Raw genomic sequence first — 20074 nt, forward strand, 5'->3', positions numbered from 1 at the left:
TGGGGTTTTGTGTTTCAGTGGGAGGCTGAGGGCTCCTGCCTCACTGGGTGTTTCCCTGTGTGTGTTCTCAGCCAAACCACCAGGACTCTCCTCTCCCGAGCTGTCTGTAGCATGGATTTCTTTTCCTGCCACCAGCAGGGTTTTCCCAGTGCTCTGCCCCTGCTCCCTGAACTGTCTCCAGTATTTTGAGGATCTCCTGCCAGCCCTGGTTATGGGATGCCCACGGCTGCTCTGCTGCTGCCAAATCCCAAAGTGATGGAGTTTTTCCTTTGAATTCTGCCTTCCCCTCTCGTTAGTCCTCAACCAGAGCATCCTGCTGGGATCACACTCTGGGAGCTGGGACACTGAGCACCCCCTGTGCTGTTCATCCTCTGCTCCAAGGCTGGGGCTGTGGCCCAGCTCTGCTTGTTTTTAGGTCACAGCAGCTCATTAAATTCTTGATTCAGCCAAGCATTTGGTATTCCCTGAATTCCAGGGATCCTGTGGCAATGAGGATGAGCTCAGCTAGGCCATGGTGACCCTTGTCAGGCACAGAGGTGGGAATATCATTAACAAAAATATTCCCCTCCCCTAAAAAAGCTGCCAGGGCTCCATCCCTTCCCTTTCCTGTCCCTGCTTCCAGTATTAACATGAAATCCAAAAAATCATTAGGAAAACTGACACAAACCCCTCATGCTTGTGAAAGATCAGTAACTACATTCTTGTTTATTGACTGCAGTCAAGTTTTATTATGCCTCAAATAATTAAATACTGCAACCATGACATTAAAAATACAGGCCAATTTACCAAAATAATTGTATTCTGAAGATTATGTACATATTATACATTTTACAGTCTCATGTAAACTTTTTTTTTTTTTTTAATACATAAGGTAAATCTGATTTATGGTAACTAGAAAACCCAAAATACTCACTGACAAAAATCTTCCTATGAAACATAAGCACTGGATCCGGGACAATTAGGAAAATTGCAATGAATGGAAACCAACTATAAAACATAATATAATCAAGTTAGTAGAAAAATGAATTAAATTACATTCATATAAAAAAATTAAACTAAAAACATTGCTATGCATCATTATTTAAAAAAAAAAAAAAAAGGGAAAAAGACCCCCACACTCCCTCTCCCTTTTTATATTAACACAGCCTTTGATGGGGAGCTCCCCTGTGCCTCATTTCCAGCAATGGGGCATAGCCTGGGAAATCCAGATTCCCATTCTCCTTTAACATATATTAAATAACTAGTGTCTGTACCAATACAAATATTGTATAATTCATGCACTGGGATTATGTTGAGGGTAAGCCCACGCCAAGGCACAATTTTTGTGTCACTTCCCACCCACCTCCCCCCTCAGGTTTCAGCATGCAGTGCTGGAAATGTTTGCTGGGCTGAACAACTTCTGCGGGCTTTGGCTCGAGTCTGAGTCTCACCCTGGGGCACACAGAAATCCTTCCAGCAGATTTTTGTAAATAAATAAGGAAAAGAAGGTAAAGGCCTTTAAGTTCAACATCCTGCACCAACTGTGTCAGCTCAGCTACCACACCCTCCAGAAAACATGGCACTGAGGCAACATCACTCTGGTTCTGGTCAAATATTTTATATATTAACTAGGACAAGGAAATTGCTGCTGCTGTAAATCTTCATCCCTGTGACAGCTGTAGTGTTTTGATTTGGCATAATGGAGCTCCAAGCTTCAATTGGTTTTTAGCTCCCAGCTCCTCTCAGCACAGCCCCATTTGCATGAGCAGCCAGGTACTGCTTGTAATTGAAGTACCTGGGAATGCTCATTAAAATAAATGCATAACTGAACCGTATCTAAACAGCTGCCAAAATTAACAGCTGGTGACTTGGCTGCATTCTGAAGGCTTGTAAAATTTGCATATTTCATAACTGTTCTGCACCTTGAAAAGGCCTGGTCCTGCAAAGGGAGGACCTGGACTTTGTGAGGTTACAAGGAATAAGCAGCCCTTGGTCAGAATGAATCCATGGAAGACAACGAGCTGGAGTGACTGAAGTCACCTGGATTTAGGCACTAGGAATATTCCTTCAGTGTTGAGTGCACCTGACAGGACACCAAACATTCTGGCAGGCCTGGACAAGGTGAAAGTGTATCCAAAATGGCCTCTATAAATCGTGCCCAGAGTTACAAAAAAACCAACCTAAAGGATGTCAGGTTATCTACAAGCCTGGATAAAAAAGAAATCCTAATTCAGAGTATCAAAATACTGTATTCATATAAACACAGGACAGCACCTAATAGAAAAGTAAAAAGTGGAAAAACACAAGCTTCTTTTTTTTCTTTTCTTTTCTGAAATTAAATACTCTAAAAAAAAGTTGGTTTAAAAAAAAAAAAACACAACAGGAATTTGTGTACTGGAAAAAGAAAAATGAAGGGAGGAACTACATCTCCCCTCGTCTGCGAGTTTTTGCTGCAACAGCTCTGCCTTCCTCCTCCTCCTCCTCTTCCTCCTCATAATTTTCTTCACGAATTTCTTTCTGGTTATTGTCTTGCATTTCTTGCTCTTGGTCTGTCACTCTGTTACTCTTTTCATCTGCCTGATCGGGGAAAACAAAGGAACAAACTTGTAACAGATTCAGTGCCAGTTTCCTCATAGCTTATTTTAGGGCAATGAAATGGTTTTCACTGTGGGAGTTGTGAGAACTGATGGGCAGAAAAAAAAAGATTTTTTTCAAAGCCTCCAGGGAGCAAGAATTGACACAGAGATGGAAGGGTGAGCTAAAGGAAGCTGAGACAGCATGAAATGTTAAGCTGTATGATCCAAAGCAAGCTGGAACAATTATTATGTCACACTCCTGTGCCATGACCAGCTGTGGTCAGGGTTTGATCCTGTCCCTCACCCCTGGGCTTGCACAGGACTCACATTTTCCTCGTTTTCCCCATAGGGCTCTTCAGCATTGTGCTCCAGCTCTCGTTTCTTCTCCTCAGTGAGATCCTCCTGCACCTGCAAAGCACAGGAGATGTTCTCTGTGGTTTAATTGCCTTTCAGAGAGTGGCCTGTGGCACAACTGGGCACATTTCCACAGTGATATTTTTACAGAACAAAGATTCTAAAGAAGGGAGAAGAGAGCAGGGAGAGGTTAAAGGAGGATAAAAAGAACCATAACCACCCAACACTCAGGAAACTCACTTCCTCTGAGAGCATCTAACTTTTAAATACAATTCTCACAGACAATCTCTTCCAAGGCTCTCCTTGGAGAGAGCAGGTCATGGTGGATCTGTGTCCCTGATGTTCAGCTTTTGGATCTCTCATTCCTTTTTTTCTGTCAGCACTCTCCCTCCATTCTGTGCCCCACTTCCCATGTCAGGGGCAAATTTGGAAGAGGAGTGTTTTGAAGTAAACTTGATTTCCTTTTGGGAAGTGCTGCTGTGCATGTTTGCTCCAAAGAGCTCCTGTGAGCTGGGTCAGAGGCAAACATCACACCAGCATCACTTTGGGAAAGATGTCAACAGCAATGGATAATATTTGAATCCACCTACTGAAGAAACTGATCCCCATTGCAGCATCTCTTTTCTCTCTTAATTGCTCACTCCTCCCTACTTCCAGTCAGCACAGTGGCACATCCTTTATGAGATATATATATAATTTATATATAAATTGCTTCCTGGAAGCCAAAGAGCAGCCGCCAAAGGCCAGCTCTGCCCAGTTCCCAGTGGCCTGCTTGGATGTGAGCAGCAGCATTTTGCACTGGTGAGTGCTGAGTGCATCCCAGCTAATCCAAAGTGCTCCCCATGAGGGAGTGATGGCAGCCAATTCTAGGGCATTTTTTTTTTTTAAGGGATTTTGTGGGAAGCAGAAATAGGAATAGATCAGGTACCACTGAGGGGCTGTGGGGTGGCTCAGGGTGGTGCCTGCACAGTGAGTTGGACATGAAGGAAAAATTCCCTTCCCTCCCTCTCTCCTCCAGCTCCATGTGCTGTCAGCTTCCTGAGCAACTCCACGAACTGCAGCTTGGATTGCTCAGGAGGAGCACAGATAAATCAAAGTCAGAGCTAAAGACTAAGTAAATGGCCAAGGAAGCAGTTTGCTCAGAACTGCAGTGTGTGATTAGAGATTAATGAGGTTTTCCGTGACCTTGAGGTTTCCAGGAATTTTTCCTTGTGTTGTGAAAGGCTTAATCTTTTCAATTATTGCACAATTAATGCTGTGTGGCATGGAAGACTGATGGATTGCTGCACAGGAGCATGGGTAACCCAGAGTGTATCCAGAAGGGGACAGCAGAGTAATGGCAAAGACTTCCCAGGTTTGCTAAAGTCACACAAAGTGAATCCTGCAGTTCTAAAAGACACCGAGGTTGAGTGTAAATGGAGTTGTGCTCTGCTGCCTGAGCCTACACCTGCCTTGGGTCTGTGTTCTTACCTCCTCCTCTCCCTCTTCCTGGTATTGTTCATCCACATTATCCTCCTGCTGGTCAGGATTTCCCGCCATCTGCACAGAGATCACATAAAAATTCAGTTCTGTGAGCCTGCCTAATAACCAGAGGGCTGAAGATTAAAGCTTCTTGTTCTGGAACTAAAGCTCTCTGTAAGGCTAAAGTAACAATAATGGCAGGAGAAGTTTTAGTGCATTCATTAGCAGCTGTGAGAGGCCAGCTCTGTGATTTAAAATTGCCCTCAATTAAAAAATAGCAGGATGAATATAAGAAAAATCACTTCACAGAATAAAGCAAGACTTTCCATACTAAGCAGGAAGATAATGGAATATTCCCCCCATTGAAGACCAATGGCATAAAAATTCAGACTCTCTCTGCCTGGAGGAGTTTACAGCTCCAACACAGTTAAAATGTGCAGCTTTAACCTCCTGAAGGAGCCCCAGAGGTGCCTCTTTTGCCTTTACCCACCACCAAGTGCTCCTCCATTCCTGGATGTCCTTGTTTCTGACCCGTTTCCTTGTGCTTTTCATTTTCATCAGGCAGGTTTTCTTCTCTCTCTTGCTCAGCTTCTTCAAATTCATCTTCTCCCTGATTATTGGGGTCATCAGCAGGATTCACATCTTCCATGGCTGCCTTCTGTAATTTACAGGAGTGAGTGTTAGATACTTTTAGCTCATGGTCCAGTTGCATTTCCCTTGAAAGAACAGCAGCACGGGCTGTCAGAGGCAGCTCCATCTCCACTGGCACCAGCTGGAATCTCTGTAGGATCAGGGGTCTCTGAGGCACCTCAGCAGTGAGCAGGGACAGAGCTGCAGGTGCCTGTCTGCTGAAACCCACAAAAATGTGAGCACTTCTGCCCCAGAGGCTGCTGAGCAACCTGTGTTTACTGACCAGCTGACAGTGCCTGATAAGGCCATGTGAACAAAGATAAGGGTTTAATGCTCACATTGGCATCATTCAGTATCAGCCTGTCCTGCTCTGCTCACCTTGGCTATGTCCACATGAAAACAAAACACTTTTCACCTGTGCCATGCAGAAAAGGAGCATTTTCTGCTTATCACTCCATAAAAGCAGTTTTCTATCCTTATAGACAACAAGTTCAAGATCCCTTAGAAATATCCACAGTACATCTTCATTTGCTGAATGGGAGGAGAGTAGGGGAGATGCACTTGATGCTGACAGCACCAGCTAAGCTGGAGTCTGGGGGAAGGCACAGGGTGATTCTCCTGCCCCAGATCTCTGTGCAGTTCATGTCAGGGCTCAGTTCAGTGCTGACCTACATCCTCTTTCAGCACCTCACACCTCTGTACTGACTCCAGCTGCCTAGAGCTGGCCTTTCATTAATGACAGCATGAAAAATACCAACCTTTCTCATTTTGACTGGGCACTGCTGGTAATTTTGAAGCCAAATGTACCTGTTCAAGTCCCATCTAAGACCAAATCCACTGAAAGCACAGATCAAAGGAATGTAGAAATAAACACTTTGCTTCCAACAAGGAAGCTTTTTCCTTTTATTTCTTCCCAAATGAGTTAAGGACACCTTTAAATAGATTTTAGATGTTTTCAGCTGTCTAGCCTGTCTTTCCTAGCAGACCTCTGCTTATCTCATTTCTGTAAGGTGCAATTATGTCAGACGAGACCTGTGGGTTCTCACTTCAGCAGCACTGCAACCCTCAGCATCTTAATTCATACTTACTGATTCATCAGCCTGCTGATTTTCTGCCTGATGTTCTGCTTCTTGCTGTTCATTTGCATTATTCTGATCATCATCTTCACCTTCATCCTGGTGCTGGTTGTCGTGTTCATAAGCTGAGGAAGTTTTTAGGTGATTATTGGTTATCCTTTTAAAAGTCTCCTACAGACTAGGTTGCATGTGTGCTTTTAGCAGTGGGCAGCCTCTGCATAAACAGATAGTGCTCACAGAATTGATTTACTTCTAATAGGAGACAGAAATTAAAAGATAGATGAGGTTGGATGGGGTATTGAACAACCTGGGCTAGTGGAAGGTGCCCCTGTCCATGGCAGGGGTGTGAAATGAGATGAGTGCCTTCCAACCCAAACAATTCCATGATTTTGTAACTTAAAGAGATCAAATAAACTCATAAGCAAAGCCAGGAACACAACCAAGATCCACAGAGCCAGGTAATAACAGCTCATCAAAAGGACACTTTTCCTTTCAGGAATGTGGATATGATCTTTGGTAATTCCTCTGTTTCACTCAGTCAGTTCAGCCATGGTTATTTGAGCTTCTGGTTTTAAATTGCAAGTTTATGTTTCACTTGAATCTAATCTGGATATGAAATGAATATTAAAGTCTCCCATGCAAGGCAGTACACAAGGGAGCCTGTGAGCATGGCAGGGACAGAAATTCTCTCTTACCTCCTTCCTCTTCCTGAATACCTTGCTCTTCCTCCCCTTGTACAATGTCCTGGTCCATGTTATCATAATGAGCCTGTTGGCTGAGAACATAAAAGCCAAGCATCATTTCAGTTTCAAAATGTGTTTTCTGCTTTAATAACCAACCCCCCACCTGCAGCTCTGCCTCCCTCAGCAGCTGCCAGTAGCCCCAGTTCCATGCTCTATTATCTGATGTTTTCTCACATCACCTTTCCTGAGAAATGCTTGATGGAACAGAGACTTTCTTGTGCTGCTACACTGACTTTGTGCTGTGTGTCTCTGTATGAGGAGTCTGCAATCCTGAAGGATGTGGGTCAGGCAAAGAGTCAAGTCAGGACTCTGAATTTTAGGGAAGAAACCTCCAGCTCTTCAAGGAATTAGCCAACAGAACCCCCTGGAAATCTGCCCTCAGGCACAAAGGAGCAGAACAAAGCTGACAACACAAAACCCAGAGCACAACAAAAGCAGGAGGGAGAGTTGAACCTGAGGCTATTTCTGTGGAGTTTCTCTCCTTGCTCTGCCTGTCTCTGCAGCTGGAGCTCTCTCTCCTGGAGCTGCTGCTGCCTCAGGAGCTGCCCTCTCAGCCTCTGCTGGTGCAGGGATTCCTGCTGCTGCCTCAGCTGCTTGGCCTCCTCTGCTCTCCTGGCTCCAAGGTGCTGCTGCTCCAGCTGCTGCTCATAAGCTGCTTTCTGTCTCTCTGTTGGCATTACCTGTCACAGAAATGTGTTAGTCAGAGATCAATCATCCTCTCAGTGATGGGAAACAAGCAGGGAGAAGCCTGTCCAGAGGGAAACACAAGCTCCGTGCAATCACAGCAGAGTGATTTTAAAGTTTTTCTGTCCTTGCTTGGAGTTAAAAGGTTTTTTGGAACACAGACTGGAAGTGTTGGGGTGTTTGTGGAGTACACAGGGAAGAAAGGAGTTTGTGGGCTAAGGAAAGCCCTTTTCCTACAAATAATAATAAACCTCCCAACATATTACACAGTAAAAGGAGGTTTTGATGACTGATGAGACAGCAAAAGTTTCCATTGATTTAAGTGGTAATCTCAGGGGGAGTTGCTTTTAGCCTTAAGTGAGACTCTGCACATCTTTTTATACTCAGCAATAACTTAGACTAACTCCAGTTTCACAGCTTAACCCATTGCTGCTGCTCTGACCCTCTGCACCTCTTCAGCAACAGCTTCTCATTACACCAGAGTGACACAATTAATCTGCCAGGACACAAAGTGTTTACAAAGCCTAAAGTGAGACCAGTGAAATACATTTTCCACTGCAGATCCAATCTAGGATGTAAATCCAGGATTTGCTGCTTTTATTTAGAGCTGCACACTGATTTCCCCCGGCTATTTTAGTCATGTTTGTCTGGCAGTTAAAATTCCCTGTCAAACAACAGTGAGCAGTGAGCTGGCAGTGGGTTTGCAGGTACCTCTGACAAGGAAACACTCTGCAATTTGCTGAGATGCATCAAGATACCAAAGCAGAGCAGTTCTCCATCCCAGACTCCCTCTCACCTGCTGAGTTCTTCATCAGCTACCACGGGCCTCAGGTTTAAAGTGGGAGACAGGATTCAGTCTGCTGCTCTTTTTCTGGTTTTCCATCTGTTGCTTTTTATCAGCAGAATTAATGTTCATTAAGATCTGGCCAGCACTACAGTACAAGTGTGCTCAAGTTGAGCCTGAATCCTATTGCATCCAAGTGCTTTGAATCCCTAATTTTCTATAAATGTGACAGTAATTTTATCTAAAAGACAGTGAGTGCTCTGAATGCCAAACTCTCTATAAAAGCTTTACTTTGTCTAGAAATAGGTGACTGCAATACCGGGCCAGCAGTGATAAGAGAAGCCTCCATTTAAAGAACAGATTTAATCACTTAGAAAAGAGCTCCCTACCTCTGAGTGCAGGTGATCACCCAACATGTTGGTTTCCTCTTCCTTTTGCTCCTGCTTTTTCCACTCGTGCTCCTCTGGGACCTGGTCCTGTTCCTCCTCCAGGTGCTCAGGCTGTCCTGCCTGCTCCATTTCTTCCTCTTCCAGCTCCTTTTTGCGTTCTTCTTCCATCTGCTCTGCCCTCTGCTCCTCATCCTCTCCAGCCTCTTGCTGCTCCTGGATGTTCAGCTCCTTGGCATTCTGGCTCTCGCGAGCCCTTCCCTGCATGTGGAAAGGCTCAGCCCTGGCCTGTTCCTGGCTGTTTATTTCTTCTCTCTCCTTTGGCTTCTCGTTCTGCAAAACAGACACAGGATTATGTGTGTACAACACATTTATGGATTTCAGTTTGAACAGAGCCAAGGACAGACTTGGAGCTTTTATCCCAGCCCAGGGCTGTTGTCAGGAGGGCCAAATGCCTGGTTTGGAATGAGCTCCTCCTGCCAAGAGGGGTCATTACCTGGTTTGTGGCTGCACAGCTACACAAGGTGTTGTACAGTTCCACCACAAAGCTCAGCCTCATTTTAAAAAGCTGAAGTGGAATGAAAACTCTTACAATTCTGAAAAGCCAGCTTTGTGTTTTAGACAGACAGTTTAGCGCTGGCTTTGGCAGAACTGGATTCACAGCTGGACTCAAAGATCTTGAAGTTCTTTTCCAACCTAAATGATTCTCTGATTTTTATTTCTTCTGCAGGTTCTGCTGGCCAAATATTCTTGTAAAACAAAATCACAACTGGTTTTTCTTAACTTCTAGATTACACATTCAAGATTTACATCTTACATGTAAACTATCTTACATTCAAGGTTTTCTGCATGAACCTTGGTGTGCCAATTTTAAATACACTGACTTCAACGTGCCACTGGAACCTTACAAAATAAAAATTTCTTCAGAACTTCTAAAAGCTTTCTGGAACACCTGAGATAGCTAAAATTTTACATTTCTTATTAAAAGAAAATTTAGATTTTGAGAAACTTCTTAAAACAGCTGGCATAAATACACTTAAAACTGGACTAGTCAGATGAGAAAAGACCATTGTGAATAGATTTTCTTACCACTCAACAATTAAACCATTCCTCACCGCTTTCCTCCAGAAGTGACAAAGCTGCACAGTCCAACACACACACTCCTAAGAGACACTGAGCACATTTTGCTGATTCAGAGCCATTCCTGGGGGGTCTGAAGCCTTTTACCTGCTGCTGCTGCTCAGCCCCAGCTCCGTGCTGCTCCGGGGGGTGGCTCTGGGGGGACGGGCCCCGCACCTCGGGCTGCTCATTCCCTCCTTCCACCTTCTCTGGATCTTGGAAACTTGGGATTTTTTTGAGGGTGTCCTTCAGCTGTTTGTATTCCTCCACCTGAGTCTAAAGCCAACACGTTAATTACAGTGTGTCCAAATGAATTTCTTCATCAAATGTAGTCACCTCGGAGTGAAGCTGTTGGCAGGACACGAGGTAGAAAAGCTGGTATTCCAGGGAGGAGAAATACTAAAATATTTTTTTTTCCTCCAAACATTAGATGACACTGATCCATCAGCATCTTTTCAAAGTGCACATGCATACAAAGTGTATCAAAACCATCTCTGTGGGACAAAGAGGAGGAGTTGTTTTATTCATGCCAAGCAGGAGAAGTGTCAGAAGGGGATGATGCAGCTTTCCTGGCACACCAAAGCGAGGGAAGTCAAGAGCACCACAACTTCCCCTCTGCTGGTAGAAAGAAGTGCAGTTCTTTCAGAAACAGAAGTTGTAAAGTACATCTACGTGTCATGAAAATGCCAAGTGCTCAACATTTAGACAGGTGTTAGACAAGACAACAGCCAACATACGGAACTGAGGCAAAGAAAGTCACGGTGGTGAAAAGCAAGGGGAAAAACAGAAGGGAAAAAAAGAAGTAGAAGGAAAATGTAAATTTCTAAAGGCTTCCTGAAATGCAACAGTAAAATGTTGGAATTTGATTTGCTGTTTAACTTTGGACAGGATCAAGAAGCTTTAAAGAAAATCCAGCAGGGTTGGTACCCCAATCCCTGGCTCTGCAGCAGGAAGATTTCCAACTAAAATGGATTTTTTGGGGTGGACAGGGTGTATAAAACTTGAGCTGCTGCATACACAACAGGCGCCACACGAGAGAGTTTCCCTGCTGCTCCAGGGGAGGTGTGGATGTGTTTAAGAACCTCTACAAGCCTATGGACCCCTAAGACAGAATGGCCTAAAAGGAAAGCAGAGTACACAGTGATTACTCCTGTCAGCCCAGGGGGATGCTTCTGCTGATGACTAACTGCTGGAGAGGACAAACTTCAGAGGAAAAAGGCGTATTTACTGAACATAAAACTAATACTCAGGTGTCTGATTTCTTTTTGTCACCACTTGGTGACCATGCAGAGAGAGGAACACACTGGGATATGTTGGAAAGAGTCCAGAGGAGGCTGGGGAGATGCTCCAAGAGTTGGAGCCCCTCTGCTCTGGAGCCAAGCTGGGAGAGCTGGGGGTGCTCATCTGGAGAAGAGAAGTATCCAGTGAGAGTTCAGAGCCCTTCCAGGACCTAAAGGGCTCCAGGAGAGCTGGAGAGGGACTGGGAACAAGGGATGGAGGGACAGGAGAAGGTATAAGAAGGTATAAGAAGGTATAAGCTGAAAGAGGGAAAGTTTAGATTTGATATTAAGAATAAATTCTTTACTATAAGAGTGGTGAGGTCCTGGCACAGGTTGCCCAGAGAGTTTGTGGACTCCCCATCCTGGAAATGTCCAAGGCCAGGTTGAACAGGGCTGGGAGCAACCTGGGCTAGTGGAAGGTGTCTCTGCCCATGGCAGGAGGGAGGAATTAGATGAGCTTTAAGGTCCCTTCCAACTGAAACCATTCCATGATATTTAAACAGTGCCCATCCAGAGCAGAATTCAAGTACTCTGTTCTACTGCAGAATCACTAAACTGAACATTCTGATTCAAGGCCACAGCTTAAAAGGTGCTGATACTGGCAGAAAACAGGGTCCATTAAAATATTTAATTAATCTGCCTGGCTGGGAAAAAGCACAAAGACTAAAACACTTTAAAGATTCAGGTGAGTGCAATATTGACTATTGGTGTTCAATGTTTAGAATACACCTAGAAACAGAGGGATCATTTATGGAGCTGGCAAAGAAAGTCCTTGGGGACTTTCTGCAGCTGGTTTGCAGGAGAAACTACACAAGGGTGTGAAATGTCCTCTGTTCTCAAGGCATGTGCAAGACCTTTCTCTGGAGGGTCTCCACAGGACAAATGTCACACCCTGACTGCAGACAGAGAGGCTTTTTGTGACACAAGCTGTCTAATTAAAGAACTGAATCAAAGCCAGGAGTGTGGGGAGCTTCCCTTTGGGTTTGATGAACCTTAAATCAGCTCCTCCACGTGGCCTTGTGGAATTTCAGATGTTATCAGCACACACCACATAGCAAACGTGGCCAGTGGGAGAAGAGCTCAAAATTAGCTGCCAGCGTGGTTTAGTACTGCAGATTATGATTCTTTGGATATTCAGACTATCTCCTGATCTTTCCCTATTTTTAGGTATCTACACATATTGACAGGCACAACAAGCAGAACTGGGGAAAAAAAAAAAGATTCAATGTTTTTACTGCTGCTAACGATTTTGTGGACTGTGAAAATGCCTAAATGAAGAAAATCAGTCAGGAATAAAAATAACTTCACACTGCCTCATTGCCTTTCCCTCTCTCTGATCTTTCACCAAAAGTCTTCCTGTGCTGCAGCATCACTCCCACTTTCAGATTCCCTGTGGCCTCCACAGCTTGTGCTGGCACAGCTGACTGAGCCTGCAACAGTTTGTGCTTCATGGATAGTTCACTTGAAAATGACATTTAAGCAACTTAATGCTGCTGGGTCTTCTAAAAACTACTTTGAGTTCCACCTGGACTTTACACACCTCCATACACATCTCCATCTATGTTCTGCTGCTGCTGCACTGATCTGGATTGCCCAGAGCAGATGAATCCCTGGAAATTTTCAATCCCAGGCTGGATGGAGTTTGGAGCAGCCTGGGACAGTGGAAGGTGTCCCTGCCCATGGCAGGGGGTGGCACTGGATGAGCTGTTTCCAGCCCACTCTGGAATTCCACAAAAGCCTCACAAACCTTTGCAGTCACACCCAAGAAGAGATTTTTCATCCAGGTGTAAGAGATAAAAACGTGAAGGTCAGAGTGCAGGATGCTGACAGCAGCTCCACCAGAGAGGACAGAGACAGAAAGGCACTGACAGCTCTCAGGGCAGCAGAGACTCTTTTCTCAGGACACACATGCACTGCTGGGCTGCCCCACAGCCTGCTCTGCCCCCCCTGGGAGCTGCTGCAGCCCCTGGGCAGCAGCCCCTCTGTGCCATGCACCTCCTGGGACCCCCATGCCAAAGGCACATGCAGCACCCTGCAGCCAGCCCGGCCAGGAGAGATTCAGGAGACAGAGATTTGGGAAGCTGAGAGCTGGCAGGAGCTGCTTTCCTTCTGACCTGAGCAGCAGCTAGTGCACTCTTGTGGTCTTCCAATGTCACCACAAGCTCGTTGTGCTGGGACAGTAAGGTCTTATGCTGTTGCTACACAAAAAGAAGAACATCACACGTTTCACATAAAGTTCATTCTGAAGATCAATTAGGGAGGCTGGGGAGGGGATGGGGTTTGACCTGGGAAGATAATTCAATTTATTTGGAAAAGAAAATCCTTAGCTGGAATGAAGCACTTATTTATTTCACATGGAATGCATATTAAACAGGCAGAGGAAGTAGGCACACCAGGGAAGGCAAATTGGAGGCCAGGATTTGTGTAACTAAAATAAAATTAAAAGTAGGGGTAGATGTTGATGAACATTTGTAAAAAAAAACAGAGCTGGAAAACATTAGGCATTGGGTTTTACCAAAACCCAATTTTTAACTTGTAAAACCTAATTCTGATTTCTATATTAAATACTTTTCCTTTTTTTTTTTTTTTTTTTTTTTTTTCTATTTATGGGCATATATCTGAAGTGCAGGTGGCCAAAGACAAATCCAGTTCAGCTTACTCCTCTCCTTTTTTCCACATAACAGAAACTACAGCACAGTTTGCCTTGGGAAAATTACTTCCTAATGATCATTAAAGCTCTCCTCAGAGCAAAGCCTACCTTGACATCCTGGAGCTGGGTGTGAATGTCTTGGTGAGCTTTCCTCAGCTGCCTGTTCTCCTCCCGTAAGTTATACAGGGATTCTGTTGAAAAGCAATGAGAAGGAATATAGAGTTTAAACCTAGCTGGATTTATAACACCAGGCTAAGCATCAAAATTAAGACTATAACGCAATGTACATAAAATCCCACATGAGTGCTGTAATAAAAATTAGGTAGAATCATTGTACGGTTTGTTTTTCTTGCCTCTCTCCCCAGCCCTATTAAAAGCTTTCCATTTCCAAGCAGAAAATCGTAACATTTGGTGAAATTTCCTATCAGTGCACCCAGCCTGCACCTGGAATTCTGCATCACTGCTCCTGCTGGGTGCTGCAGATGGCAAAATTCCCGATGGAAATTTGAATCTTGGAAAGGCAGACAGGAAGGCACCCTCCTCTCTTTCCCCACATCACACCTGGCAAGCGAGAATTTTCTGTCACAGGTCCCAACTATTCCTCTGGAAGAGAAGCCCAGATGGCTCCAAAAGCTTCTGGGATCAGGGACAGAGGCTTTTATTCCCATTTTTTACATGATGTTGATGTGGAGCCAACAAACAACCTCTTCCTGCAGTGCAGACAAAGCTGCAAACAGCTCCAGAACCAAGCCCTGTGTTAGGGACAGGTGGCAGAGAAGGCTCTGATGGACACAGCCCCATCCTTTTGTTCTGTGGAACTGTGTAATGAGGATGGGAAGAGGCCTGAAAACTGCCCAGAATCTCCAACAGGAGACTGGGATGCCAAAAGTAAAAACTGAATTCATCACCCAAGTGTACAGGTGCAACGTGTTCCAGAGGAGCTGGTCCATACAGGGAAAAAGGAGGTATAAAATGTAAATAAAGTCACAATTACATCTCTGCTAGCAGTGGCAAATATTCTTACAAAAAAGAACAGGGAAACCTTTTTTTTCTCCAGGTTTATACCAGCCTTAGAATTAAAAATTAAAGACTGACTGAACAACCTCTGACACTCGACAGGCTTTTAAGTGCTGGGTTTTTGCTATTTCTGTAACCCAGACAGAAACACAGAGCACCTATGAACAGAATTCAGAGAGAGGCCTCAGCAAATCATCAATAAAATGTAACTTGTCAGGAGGGAGAAGGTGTATGAATGACCTGTGAGTGAGAACAGAGAAAATGCCTCTCTCACACCACACAAAACACAATGCCCAACACCCAGTTGCATGTGGGCAGCCAGACACAGGTTAAATTTACCCTTCAGCTTGGAGATCTCCTGCTCCTTTTCCTGCTGCAGCTGTAGGTATCTCTCCTTGTGATCACTGAACGTCCTGCTAAACTCTTCTCCTTGTTTTCTGTGATCCTCCTCAAGGTCAGCGTGCTGCTTCTTCAGTTCTTCGTGTTGACTCTGCAAATACCAAGTTGGGACACTGGAACAGCTCTGTATCTGCAGATCTGGCTAATATTGTCTTTGGCAATTTGTTTAGTAAGTGCAGATGAATAGGAAGCATTCATAACAGGAAGGTTATTATTCAAAGCATGCACATTGCAGCTCCTTCCCAACACAAAATGATCTCTGTGATGAGCAGGCTCCTGTTCCAGGGCTGTGTCACCTCACCCCAGAGCTGCACTGTCCCCCTGGGAGCTGCTGAATGTGTCTCAGAAAATCCCTACGTGCCAAACTACATGAGGGCTGATAAGTCAGCATTTCCCTACAACTAATTGCATCTGATAAGATGAAATCACCCACTGGAAAGCCTGACTAGGAAAAACTGCAGGAAATCATCTTTGAAAAGTCAGAGGAAGGCACTGCCCACTCTGCAGTGATGCCAGAAGCCAGGCAGGCCGTGTGTCCCCACAAAAGCAGTTCCACAGGTGCTCTCTGAAGTCACCCACCTTCAGCATCTGGTGCTGCACGCTCAGGGCACTGTATCTGCTGTTGGAGTCTTGCTGGAAAACAAAAACACTCGTGTGAAACCCCCTGACACTGCCCTGAGCTCTGCACATGCAGCTTCTGGGAGTCACCAGCCGAGGGATGGTGTCCCCAGGACACAAATCCACCTCTCCCCTGGCTTTGGAGCAGAGCAAGCTCCCAACTCTGCACCTACTGCAGCAACAGCCTATTTTAACTCCTGTTCCTCAGCTCCCAAACTGCTCCCCAGTTTCAACACGAAATAGCCATAAAATCCTAATTTACTTGCTTTATAAAGAGTTCTCTACAGGTCTCTGGGTCCTCTGCCAGACAGAGCTTTCCTTCTGGCACTTGGTATATAAAACAAAGTTTCTTGATGTTTTTATACTTTCCAGTTCAAAGCCCATGTGTTAGAAAACTGCCACTGTTCTTTTCCCTGGGGGTTAAGCTACAAAAAGATTTCTAACACCTTCTTATTCCTCCTTTCCCCTTAAATAAAACAACATTACATTTGAACTATCATAACATAAACAGGGGATTATTTTCTAAATTAATTTTCTGGAGAGGTATTAGTATCTCCCACTATAGCTCAAATAATTAGGGATTGGAGAGCACTTATGAATGCAGAGTAGAACTGGGATAAGTGAGAGCTCTTTCAATTAATATTTTGCAAGATCTCTTCCTTTGAACAGCCATAATTGCCAAGTATTTCCTTTTCCTTGCAACTCAAATAGCACCAGCTATTAAAAACTTGTACTAGGAATGATGACTTACCCTTCCTTTATTTAGTGTTTCCTGTGCTTCTAGTTTATAAACAAGAAAATCTGCAACATAAAAGGGAAAGTACTGATGAAAAAAAAGCACCAGGAAGATAAGAATCTGTGCTTGAATAACTTGACTGTTGAGTACATAAATTTTCTTTAAGAGATGAATATTCATGCTGAAACGATTTTCAAAGGATCTTAAAAAAAAAAAGAAAAAAATAGAAAAATACCTAAGGAGAATTTGACAAAATGTGCAAATTTTAAAATGCACGAACTTTATAAAGTTCCATAAAATATTTTCACTTAAAAGATTTCATACCATAGTGAGAGATGCAGAGTTCAGGCTCAAATCTACAGACAGGTAATTAAATTTGATACATGAACTCTCTCAGCAGAGGCCCAAAAGCATCAGTCAAAAGGAAAAGAGCATTTATAAATGGTGTATTCTTGGAAATAATAAACCATTTCCTCGTTTAGTTCTCCACCTCTCTCTTTCCAGGGTTAGAAAAGGCATCATCTCCCCCTCGGGTAGCAGCAGGACCATTCTACACTAGATGGCACCAGAAACCCACCGAGACCTGCACGGTGAGAAGAATCATTTCTTACTCCTTGTCAGCTTTGCTAAAGTCGTATTTTTAATGCACCAGCTGAGTCTTCAGTTTTAGGAAGAACAGAGGCTTTACTCTGAAAATGGCAGTGAACTTAGAGGCTGAGGAAACTCAGAGGATTGAATCCTGCCGAACTTCCACAGAGGTGTAAGAAATACCATTTGTGTCTGTCTCACACACACCTAGAATTTAATTTTAATCAGCAAAAGGTGTGTAAGGATGTGCTCACCCTAAAGTAAAATTACTGATTCTAAGTTTAATTTGCAGTTGATGGAATGCAGGAGAAGATCCCATGGTTTTGGCACAAGTTTTGAATTTCTGGCATGCCAGGACAGGATTTACACATGCCCATACCCCACATATGTGCTGGGTTTTTTAGGTACATGGATACAAACATATTCTCTGTGCATACTACTTCATATGGCAGTCATCTGTAAATAGCATTAAAAAGATGATTGCTTGTAAAAAGATCCGGTTAAAAAAAGATTAAATAAAAAAGAACTACTAGAAAGAGCAGCAGAGCTCTGCCAAGTGGATCCTAATATATTGCTTATATATTACCCAACTGATTTAAAACTGCAGGAAAACCATTTGAAATTACTTTCTACTGTAATCAAGTTAAATGTCAAAGCAAAAAGTGCATTTTTACCTTCTTTTGCTTTCTTATGTTCCAGCCTTTCCTTTTGCAATGACTTTTCTAATCTTGACCGGTGCTCATACACAACTGCAAGGAGAAATTTTGCACGCAACTCATTTAAAAAGTAACATACACAAACCTCACCATCCACCCCCAACACACCCAGGGAGTGCTGGCACAGGATGCACCAGGAAAATACAAGTGGAATGAGGTCATGGGATAAAGGGCTGTTTGTAAGCCTTGTGTCAGTCCCTTTTTCCCTTTCTGCGCCCTTTATCGATCCCAAATCCTGGCTTATCTGCATGGCTAAACACGGAATGATGGTGATAACCAGGTGAGGGATCTGCTGGTGGAGGCAGCCAGCTGTGGTGGAGCTCCCAAACCCTCTCTGCCTCTCAGGAATGCAGGGACATTTTCCATGTTTCCGTCCTGCCCTGCCTTGTTTGCACAGAGACAAGGAAATGAGACAGGACAGCTGCTCTGCCAGAGGAATTCCTGGCAGCACACGAAGGGTCACAAGGAGGGAAGGGAAATGCCCAAGGGTAGGACAGCTCCAGGAGCTGCTGCAGGGTACTGCTGCCCAGGCTGAGGCATGGGGAACCTGGGAGCCACCCCAAATTCTTCCAGAAACTGGGAATACCGAATTCCCCTGCATGGTCTCCCAGAAAAAGGGACTCCCAAAGACTGTCCAAGCTGCCCGTGATTCCTTTGCAGACTCCATCCCATTTATGACGTTGTTTGTTGCATTCAGGTGTGTTTAGGATATCCAACATCCTCTGGCACAAAGTTCCCCATCTGGCTGCCAGCAAAGCAGGATTTCATTCAGCCTGTACTTTGGACACCGAGTTTGGGATGTGGCACATCAGTCCCTGTTTACACTTTTCTCACCTCTCATTATCCCAAACACCAAGTTTGCAGCAAAGATATCAATTAAAACTCACGGAAATGTACAATTATATGTGTTTAAGCTCAGTTTAACACAAGTATCTTTTACTGCCCAAATTACAGTTTGCATTCTTTTAATGAGTTATCAATTTGTATTAAAACAGTGAGTGATTTTTCCATCAAAACCACAAAACTCAGTTTCTGAGAATAAATCGGTGAATGCAAGCCTTCAACAAGAAGCACCAAATAAAGATTTGTATCCTGGCAGCCACAGAAAACTCCTCTTGTACCTCAAAACATGTGCTTAATTCCACCAAGGTGCATTCTGCAGCCTTATCTACAAGTGTTTATGTTTTAGCTCCGAAGCTGGATTGCTAATCAATCCCTGGCACCTATCTCCACTTTGCTAGTTATCTTCTAAAGTCAAGGGCATCAGTCAAGACGAGCCAATGTATCAACACCCTCTGGAAGAAAACAAGCAGGCAATGAATATTCAAAAAGTCACCAGCAGGCTCAGAGAAGGGAGGGAAAAAACAAAAAAGGCAGCACTACACAGCACTACAGTGATGGTTTTATTTAGGCCCCGAAGGTGGTGAATGCTGAATTATTGTGCAAAAGGAACAGTGGCAGAACAGCAGCTCAGGAGAGCAATGAAAATCCATAACGGGCTTCCCCTCCCATGCAATCAGGGTGGAACAAGGGTTTTGGCAAACACACGAAACCACAAATGGATTTGGAGGGAACATTTTCCATTCCACTTCTCCGTCTGCAAGTGCACCTTCCACAGCTCCTCCCGGTGCTTTAACAAGTGTTGGGGGGGATGGGGGAGCCCTGCACAGCAAACCCACCACAGGAGCAGCAGGGAAGGGGCAGCAGAAGGCAGGATTTGGGGTTTAGGGACCTCTCAGAGCTCAAGGAATCCCTGCAGAGTTGGAAGTTTCACCCTGCACTTGCAGGGTCTGAACACAGGCAGTGCATCCTCTCCTCTACCCGCTGAGTGCTAATCCTTGAAATACTGGGACAAAGCTGGAGAAGTCCTAAAACAGCCTCTCAGGTGACTACAAAGGGCAAGGAAAAACCTCCTGCCTCACCTCTGCCCTTTGAGCTCACTCACTGGTTGGCCTAGCACATTTCTCTCTGATAAAACTCCATGAAGTGCAACGTACTGAAGGTGTTGATTGAAAATAATTATTAACAAAGCACAGCTCCCATGTTTTCTCACTTGCTCCTTTGGGGAGCAGGTTGCAGGTCAGATTTTGTAAGTACACACTGGAGTTAATCTCCCATAAATTTGAATTATTTCCACCAGTTAGGAACTTTGGGAAGAGCCCATACAAAGGGCTTGTTACTACAGCAGGAATTTCTTCTTCTTCACAGCCAGTCTGGATATAAAATACCTGAGCAAGACTCTGAAAGAAATAAATACACTGAAAAACAGGTTTTCTAT

The 20074-nt window shown here is 44.2% G+C and overlaps 1 protein-coding gene across 2 annotated transcripts in view; it reads right to left on the bottom strand.

Annotated features, from left to right (window-relative positions):
- Positions 1-686: 686 nt before the first annotated feature.
- GOLIM4 (golgi integral membrane protein 4) overlaps positions 687-20074 on the bottom strand; it is a 29262-nt gene continuing 9874 nt past the window's right edge. Inside the window, exons 2-16 of one of the 2 annotated variants that reach the window (XM_066325713.1) lie at positions 17755-17829; positions 16508-16557; positions 15718-15771; positions 15079-15229; positions 13831-13913; positions 13187-13270; positions 9901-10068; positions 8677-9006; positions 7273-7499; positions 6772-6851; positions 6089-6201; positions 4861-5028; positions 4380-4448; positions 2883-2963; positions 687-2556 (exon numbers count right to left, since the gene is read on the bottom strand). In XM_066325713.1, coding sequence (XP_066181810.1) covers positions 2401-2556; positions 2883-2963; positions 4380-4448; positions 4861-5028; positions 6089-6201; positions 6772-6851; positions 7273-7499; positions 8677-9006; positions 9901-10068; positions 13187-13270; positions 13831-13913; positions 15079-15229; positions 15718-15771; positions 16508-16557; positions 17755-17829 — 1889 coding nt within the window. In that variant the 3' untranslated portion in view covers positions 687-2400. The remainder of the gene's footprint in view (positions 2557-2882; positions 2964-4379; positions 4449-4860; positions 5029-6088; positions 6202-6771; positions 6852-7272; positions 7500-8676; positions 9007-9900; positions 10069-13186; positions 13271-13830; positions 13914-15078; positions 15230-15717; positions 15772-16507; positions 16558-17754; positions 17830-20074) is intronic. The other variant, XM_066325714.1, reaches the window with a different exon arrangement.

The sequence above is a fragment of the Sylvia atricapilla genome, chromosome 10 (genome assembly GCF_009819655.1).
Source record: "Sylvia atricapilla isolate bSylAtr1 chromosome 10, bSylAtr1.pri, whole genome shotgun sequence".
NCBI lineage: Eukaryota > Metazoa > Chordata > Aves > Passeriformes > Sylviidae > Sylvia > Sylvia atricapilla.